This window comes from Notothenia rossii (genome assembly GCF_949606895.1).
Source record: "Notothenia rossii genome assembly, chromosome: 10".
Classification (NCBI taxonomy): domain Eukaryota; kingdom Metazoa; phylum Chordata; class Actinopteri; order Perciformes; family Nototheniidae; genus Notothenia; species Notothenia rossii.
This window is the reverse complement of record NC_136908.1, coordinates 10,510,095-10,518,744: the sequence shown is the minus strand read 5'-3', so window position 1 is coordinate 10,518,744 and position 8,650 is coordinate 10,510,095. Positions and strand designations below refer to the sequence as shown.

The 8,650-nt window shown below is 39.7% G+C and overlaps 1 protein-coding gene across 1 annotated transcript; it reads right to left on the bottom strand.

The window, feature by feature from the left end:
• Nucleotides 1-427: 427 nt before the first annotated feature.
• On the bottom strand, nucleotides 428-8,219 carry med10 (mediator complex subunit 10). Its single transcript, XM_079652745.1, has 4 exons — nucleotides 7,967-8,219; nucleotides 7,797-7,880; nucleotides 6,173-6,275; nucleotides 428-1,218 (listed from the first exon to the last, which is right to left on the bottom strand). Exons 1-4 carry the CDS (start codon nucleotides 8,086-8,088, stop codon nucleotides 1,123-1,125), a joined length of 405 nt encoding a protein of 134 aa, XP_079508871.1. The 5' UTR covers nucleotides 8,089-8,219; the 3' UTR covers nucleotides 428-1,122.
• Between the last annotated feature and the right edge of the window lie 431 nt (nucleotides 8,220-8,650).

The window sequence follows — 8,650 nt, the reverse complement described above, 5'->3', positions numbered from 1 at the left end:
GGATCAGGACAAAAAGAGAGACAATCTTTTTTCCTGAAACTTTCAGAGTCTCTTTCCACAGGGGGGACACATGTTGATGTAGAAGAGACATGAAAAAGTGCATTTTGCATGGGGGACCTTTAAATAGTAAAATACTATAATAACACTTCATATTGACACATATAAGCCTTAAAAATAATGAACTTCTAAACTACTGTACATGGGAAAAAATTTACATTATACAATGGATATGGAAAATATGAAATTATTCTGTAAATGGTTCTGAATAATTTCCAGGAAATACGTTATTTAATGTGTTTTACTTATGTATTATGTCTATTCCATTTGTCATCCCATACGTCTTGACTAATTATGTAAAAATGAAGCATTCAAAGTGACTTATTTGTTTGAATCTGTTGAATCTTCAACAATGACAAAAACACATTACTCCAACAAGGATCGTTTAATAACAAAAATTATAATACAAACAAATAAAGAGTGGATTCATTTCTGACCGTGTGGAGTGATCAGGCACATAATCACCATCAAACAGCTTTTGCATTGAATATTTGAGGCTGTTAGAAACCTGAGCTTGATACAAAACGTCATGAAGTGTGTGTGGTACAAATGGATGTTGCAATGATTAGGAAGCATTACAAAAGGTAGAGTGAAAGAGTATAAATACACGGTATGTACAACTGATGGACTATATTCCTCAATGCAGAATCAGACTGGCGCCGCGCAGCTCTTTCATATTTTCTTCTGTACAGTTGGGAGTTTAATAAATTGCCTCTGCTGCCAACTGAGAGCTTCAACAGGGACATAAAAAAACAAATGTGTCTCCTGGCAGCCACCCAGTGCCGAAAAGTATTTGTTTTTCCTCACTAATCCTCCCGTATACTCGCTAATGATTTGTATTTCTTTTAAATTAGCTTTGAGAAGGATTGGCAGAGTCAGGGTGCTGAGCAGAAATAATAAACCATGTCCCTAGTCGGCAACAGAATCACAAGTTTGACAACAAATAATACGGGGTAATGATATTGTGCAGGCGACCACGGGGGAACCAGCTTTGTCAAACTTCAATTCAGGCTTTTCATTTCAAGGGTCACAGGTTGAAGGTCAGGGGTCGCAGAACAGCGGTCACTAGGAGGGGGCGTCTTCTCCGTGGATCGCCTTATACTTGACCATCTCCTCGGGAAACACTTTGCCCAGCTCGGACACCAGAAGGCTCTTGAATTTCTGTCATAAAATAAAATAAAACAGAAGAGGTGGGTTTATAAGTGACTTGTTACTATTTTAACTTCATGATGAAGGCAACACATTTTTATCTTTCACAGTCCACATGTTTATATTTGACTCTTTAGTCCCGTTTTATTTTCTATTTGGGATGTTTTGTTTTTATTTATTTTCAACTTTTCATGCGTGCAATGCCTTGTTTTAATAATAATAATAATTTCAATTTATATAGCGCCTTTCACGAAACCCAAGGATGCTAATATGCTGTAGATTCCAAAATTGGGATCAAAAGTATATCTTATCTTAATTAATGTATGAATATGTTTTTCAAGGAAATAGCAAGTTAAGAATTGATAAAACAATATGAAATCTTAAGTCTGCCCAGTTTTAGGGCACGGTGAGACTTCAATAGGCACGTTCACACCGGAGTACTTTTACCCGTACTTTTCCCATTTAGTTCCGTTAGTGCCTGGAATGTTGCGTTCACACCAAAAAGAGTACTTAGTTCCGAGAACTTTTACCCCCATTTGTAGTGCCTTCTAGAGAGGTGGTACTATCCTGGGGAGAAAAAAGTACCAATTTCGATTGGCTGGGCGAATTGCAAACCATGCCCCGTAAAACAAAACAAAAAAGTTTTGTGAAGCCGCCATTGTATTTGCTGGCATTAGCATTATTAGCATTAGCCCCACGCACCAACGGAGAGAGAATAACTTATGGCAACACAAAAAAAAACATGGGAGCAGTGGAGTGATGAGGTGGTGTCTGCGTTCTGGCGATTTACTCGGAAGGCTTCAGTAGAAGCTGCTGGGAGTCCCAGCAGCTTCTACTGAAGCCAGTCCCCTACTCCGGGGACTTCGGGGGCAGTATACGCCTTGAAATGGTTTGCGGCCTGCCAGTAAACCCAAAGCAGAAGAAGAAGAAGTGACGTCAGCGGCTTCATTTGCGTAATCTTCCCTCAGGGAACTTATTCCGGTGTGAACGCGATCTGTACTTAGTTCCATGGGGGTACTAAGTGCTGGCACTAAGTGCTGGGCACTAAGTACGGTAAAGTGTGAAAGCGGCTACTGTGATAATTGATCACATTTCAGTGGCATCATATTCAGTAAATTGACAATAACAAGCACCGACTAACTCACACTACTCTGAGGATCTGATGTGAATTAGTTGAGGGAATATCATTTGAATATTGTGGTTTTGTTTTTTCATCTCACTAAACATCATCACTTAAAGGTCCCATGTCATGCTTTTCTGGTTATTACCCGTCCCCTTGTGTGTTATGAAGGTTTTTCTGCATGTAAACGGTCTGCAGAGTCACAAACCCTCAAAGTACACCCTGAAGCGAGTAAAACTCTAACACAGAAAATACCTGTCTATGCTGCCCCAGAACGCCTCGTTTGAGATTTCTCTTTTTCCATTGTTTTCTTCCTGGGTACAGTGACGTGACCATACCCAAATAGACCCATTGGTCCAATCAATCCGTGGAGCCATTACTTTACGTCCGTGGAGCTCCTCACACACACACACACTCTCTCTCGTCATTACTGGTGTCATTTTCTGGTTACTATCAAACGCCATTGCAACACATAATCACTGATGTTCCGCTGTAACGGTGGTGGACTCATCAGAACAGAGTGGGCCAGCTGACCAATCAGAGCACAGTGGGCTCACAGGGAAGGGGGGGCAGGAGCTCCAACAAGCCGTTTAGGGCAGAGAGTGAATATGCATACTATACAGAGATGCTGTGTGACAAATCAATGTGAGTTAGGAAAATTGCACAGTATAAATATACTCTAGTAGACCTCAACAATGGAATTATGATCAGTAGAAATGGCCATGACATGGGATCTTTAAATCAAATCGATTAACAAACAGGACTCCTGTTAAATCAAACTGTTCATCTGATTACTCTGTATTTGTGTCCATGCATGTAAACATAGTCAGCGTAAACCTGACAATTATAAAAATAAACTATCTATAATTTCATTTTAAACTACCAGTGGGTTAATTTTGCACCAGAGTACAAAAAATAGCCTTTAAAAGTTGTTATTTTGTAAAGAATAGTCATTAGATGCGTAATCAGAATATGTGTTTAAGGTTATATATATATACAGTGTTTTCCCCTGTATACAAATAGTGGCGGCACTATTTTTTATTAAAATAATAATAAGTGGTGACCCTTTTTCATTTTTGATTGTTTGTGATTTGTAGTATTTGTGTTACTGTATGTTCAATAAAGGTGTATTTTTGCTAAATCTTGAGACATTTCCACTGTATGTACTGGCAGGGCCGATCTGTGGCATAGGCGACATAGGCGGTCGCCTAGGGTGCCAGATCTGGGGGGTGCTGTGCTGGTAGCTCTGGGAGGGGAAAAAACATTTTTGACCGTTGGCGCTCATCCTAATTTTTGGCCTTGATGTAACAACATTCATAATTATTTAAATGTAACACCCTTTTCACCCCGGTTAAGCTTTTCATTTGCCCTGTACGATGGGCGCTGTAAGTGATGAAAGTGGGGGATGTTGGCTTATCAGGCGCCCGCAGCTCACAGCCAAAATGCGAGCGAGAGAGCGAGAGAGGGAGAGCGAGAGAGAGAGAGAGGGCGCACCGGTACCGGCTCTGTTGTTATTAGAATCTGGTGCTAGCTGCGCTAACGGATATAAGAAGTAGATGTTTCTACAACCAGGGTGGAGGAGAGCTCTCCTGTCAGACTGAGAGGCTCAGTGAGGTAAAGGACTCTTTGAGTGTTTAGATTTTAGTCTAAGTTATCTCAAACAAATATGTGTTTACAAATTATGTAAACACATATTTCCAAGGCGATCCTTATAATTATTAGGATAAATAAAAACAGGTTTGAAATCATTCCAATGTATACTATAGGACAGTAAACCAAAAATATCGTTTAAAGTTGGAGAGATACAAAAATATGCATAAATAAATAAATGTAAACATTTATTTGTTATTGGCTATGGTAGGTTATTGGTTATGTTCACATACTTATTTGATTATAAAAATGTAAACAGATCTTTTTCATATGGGCGTTTTAGAGTTGTGCCCCCTAGATCAGGTCTCTAGTAATTGTGTGCTCAAAGTGCACCAGATTGAAGCATTTTACTTTAAAACGTTCAAAAATCTTCCTGGGGGGGGACATACCCCCGGACCCCCCTAGAGGATGTGATGTCCACCCCCCAATTAAAACATGTTCATATAATACTGGATACTAGGGGTGTAACGGTTCACAAACATTTTGGTTCGGTACGTACCTCGGTTTTTAGGTCACGGTTTGGTACGTTTTCAGTCCAGCAGAAAAGATTATCACAAAACTAAAATATTTGTTGTTTTGTTTTTATTATTATTAAACTGTGAATAATGTATTCACTCAAATAAATACAAAATATAATCAAATAAACATTAAGGTGCAGCATTTCGATGTACTGAAATAATCTGTATTTGAACTTTACTGTACTAGTTTGACATTAGGACTTGCTTGCTTGTCATTGTATTTTCCAGTTTTTTCTAAAGAAAAATTAACTTGTCCACATTGCTTGCCGAAAGGGCAGATCTGCTGGCACTAACAATGTCTCCTGCTGTGGAGAACACCCTCTCGCTGGGGACAGAGGTAGCAGATACAGCCAGGTAGCGTTTTGCTAACATGGCAACATAAGGATATTTGGCGTTTGTAATAGCTTTGGCTCGGTCTGAACTTTTTACGGGTGGTGGAGGCTTAAATGCTAGCGGGAGTTGGGTTTGCACTTCAGTCTTTTTTTCTTTTTGTACTGGTGATATTCACGTTCGGGTGATGCCTTTTCAAATGAGTGTGCAAGTTTGATGTATTGCCAGCCGCGTAACCAATTTTAGTTGAACAATGCCGACAAACAGCTTTGGTTTGGTCCACCTGTCTTTGTCCGTCATCCTTGTACGTAACTGCGAAACCAAAATGTTCCTAAACCGGAGACTTCAATGATGCTGGAGGATTTTCGAGCTCAACTTTATCTGCGTTCGCCAATTCGACAGTTCCTCAAATTATTGACTACATTTGAAAGCATCCCTCTGACCAGCTCTCATAGTATGCCTCTCGTCCAATGAAATGACTTGCTCGCTCTGTGACGCGTTGAACCCAACGTGAGCAAATTACTCTGAATGCTGCGACGCAGCACCTGAGATTACTTCCAAAAAGTTGTTCACGTTCTCAATTTTTTACGTGTAACGTTATATTTGTTCGGTACACTTTGGTACACACGTGTAATTTCGGTATGGGTACGTATACCGTTACACCCCTACTGAATACATTTGAAGCCATTTTGACATATTATTATATGTCAATAAGTTTCTGTTTTTGTAGTGTATTTCTCTTTTGTAGAGATTTTCATTTATTCTTTATATATAAAATCTCGCCTAAAATCTCTTCTAGGGCAGCAACTTGTCTAGAACCAGCCCTGGTCCTAGGCCTCAAGAGCCTTTCTTGTGCTGGCAGACACATAGAAACAAATTGGCGGGGCGCACTTCGCACGCACACTAAAAAATTCCACGTGCTCCACGCTCACATTATTCTGGGCCCACGTGCCTTAGCACCGCTGCTATGACATCCTAGGGGAAACACTGATATATATATATATATATATATATATCATAATAAAATATTTTGGTATTTTTGCCTAGCCCACCCACTTGGATTCCAAATAAGTGCTGTGTTTAGCCACATAAACACACACATATTTAAGCCTTGGGTTTAAGGACAAATAATTGTATCAACAACAAAAAGGCCACTGGGGAAAAGGGTTAGCTGAAGGACATGCCTCTTTGTTGACTCTCCTTGAAAAAGGGGACATTTTGATCTTTGAAAACATTCCAAATATCCTTGGGAGCCGTTTAATCAGTGGAATAGTTTGTTGGCTCGGTTTATATTTTTTCTTCTGTGTCATTGGAGGGGAATCTCAGTGACCCTGGGACTATCTCTTACCGTCATGGTGTCAATCTTCCCTTTGACCTGCTCGTTCCTGGCTAAGGCTCGCTCCAGACATTCCTTCGTGTACAGCTGTGGGTTTCGACCTTGGTCAATGTATCTGCAAACACAAGGCAAAACAATATCAGTCAGGGGAACTGAGAAGCACAGATAAGGTTTTATTAATACCAGTTTCTAGATTGCTAATATAAAGCTTTGTTTGCTGTTTCTCTATCATTTTAGCCATCCTCCACATGAATACGGTAAATTAGAAGTGGCCACAATTTCCAAATTTGTATATTTTGCCAGTTTGTACAATCTGAATTCATAAGTGCCTCCTAATAATCAAAACTAAAAGTGAAATGTGCAATGTAGCGTAACCACAAGGGAAGAAAAGGGAATGGAGATATACAATTGTGGGATTTTAGAATGGGCTTTGGCGAGGCTTTATCGCAAAGTAATATATATTCTCTCACACAACACATACATGTATTCAGCAAAGGTGGAAAAGTACCCAGATGATTGACTTGAGTAAAAGCACTGACACCACCATGTAAAAATACTCAATTTCAAGTAAAAGTACTGCATCAAGAATGGTACTATAAAAGTATTTAGGTACGATTAGGAGCATTTATCTGAAGTATTTGGATTAAAAGTACTATAATATTAGAATATTAAAGGTCCCATGTCATGGCCATTTCTACTGGTCATAATTCCATTGTTGAGGTAAACTAGAATACATTTATATTGTGCAATTTTCCAAACTCACATTGGTTTCTCATATAGCATCTCTGTATAGTATGTGTATTCACTCTGTCCTAAACGGCTTGTTGGAGCTCCTGCCCCCCCCTCCCTATGAGCCCAGTGGCCGTCTGCGAGACACAGCGAAACACACACACACCCACAGCCTGGCTGGGAGTTTGTGTGTGTGCTCAGGCTGAGTTCCGCTGTGTGTCCCTGTCTCGCCGACCCCACACCAGTGAGCCAGCTCACACTGTCCGCTCCTCGCAGCAGCGAGCCTCGCAACGTCCCGCCGAGTGTGTGTGTGTGAGGAAGTCCGCGGATTGTTCCAAATGTAACGGCTCCGCGGCCGCTAAGTTACGTCACTATACCCTAATACGTCACTATACCCAAGAAGAAAACAATGGAAAATGAGAAATCTCCAACGAGGCGTTCTGGGGCAGCACAGACAGGTATTTTCTGTGTTAGAGTTTTACTCGCTACAGGGTGTACTTTGAGGGTTTGTGACTCTGCAGACCGTTTACATGCCGAAAAACCTTCATAACACACAAGGGGACGGGCATGACATGGGACCTTTAAAATATTTAAAGCAAAAGCAGGAAATCATCCCATTTAAGAAGCTGGGACTGTTACATTGTTGCCAATTCATTTTCTGTTAACCCGATAATCATTTTAGATACTTAATTATAATGTTGGATGGTTTAATCTATTCCAAATAATCATATGTTAAAAGTATTATGTGTCAAAATACAGTACTTGAGTAAATGTACTCAGTTACTTTACACCACTGGTATTCACAGCTTTAAAACAATGACATACTAAAGCAGAGGTGTAAGGAAAATATTATTTAAAGGTTAAAAAGCCGGAAAAGCACAAAAACACCACGGATGACGTCACTCACTCAAACACCTCCAGAGGAACGTTGATCTCGTGCAGTTGCTGGCGACATTTCTCTATGTCCTGCAGTCCAGAGATCATCAGATTCCTGATAAAACAGGTCCATTAAATGTGTTAACAGGGTGTTTATTTACAGATTTGTGCCATTTATAAGGTTATATATATAAAACTCACAGTTTCTGGTTGAGTCCTGCCTGGCTGCTGGGCTGAAAATCACTAACGATGATTCCCAGCTGTCGAATATTCTCGATAAATTTCTCCAGATGCTCCTCCAGGTTATCAAATTTCTCTGCCATCTTAATTATCTGTATCTAAACTACTAAATATAAATATAAGCTGTTCCGCTTAGAGGAAGCGTTTTGTCAAATGTTGGCTTCGACAGTCGGAACACCGAAATGCTTTACGGTAGAGACGTAGCCAATTGATGTGGTTGCTGCTCGGTAACCTAGGTAGCGACTAATGACAGATTGTCGTTAACTGCCTAAAAATGTCGTGATGCCGGTTATGTAGAAGCTTCTTTGTGAGGAACATTATGACATGAGTTTCTTACAGCAGTGTAGTGGTGGCTTGCCTGCCTCTAAACCAGTATTTTAAAAATGTAATATAAAATGTGAATGTTCTTGTTATTTGAATCATATTACCGTGTTCAATACAATAATTATTCTGTAACAATTAAAGAATGCAGTAATTATATATTGCATTTTCAGGATTAACATTCACAATGTTGTTATAGATGGTAGGCTGGTACAAAACATATTTTTATGCCTTTTTTCTATATTGTATATATTTTTTTAAGTCTCAAAGTATCCTGTATTTCCCAACATACATCTAAAATAAAGCTGAGCTCTGCTTAGAGAA

Bases quoted from the DNA above. Each gene is read 5' to 3' on its own strand.
- med10 (XM_079652745.1), bottom strand. From the start codon at position 8,088: ATGGCAGAGAAATTTGATAACCTGGAGGAGCATCTGGAGAAATTTATC. The intron at 7,881-7,966 runs GTGAGTTTTATA...CTGTTTTATCAG, and splicing joins GCAGGACTCAACCAGAAACT to GAATCTGATGATCTCTGGAC. The intron at 6,276-7,796 runs GTGAGTGACGTC...TTGTGTTTGCAG, and splicing joins GTTCCTCTGGAGGTGTTTGA to ATACATTGACCAAGGTCGAA.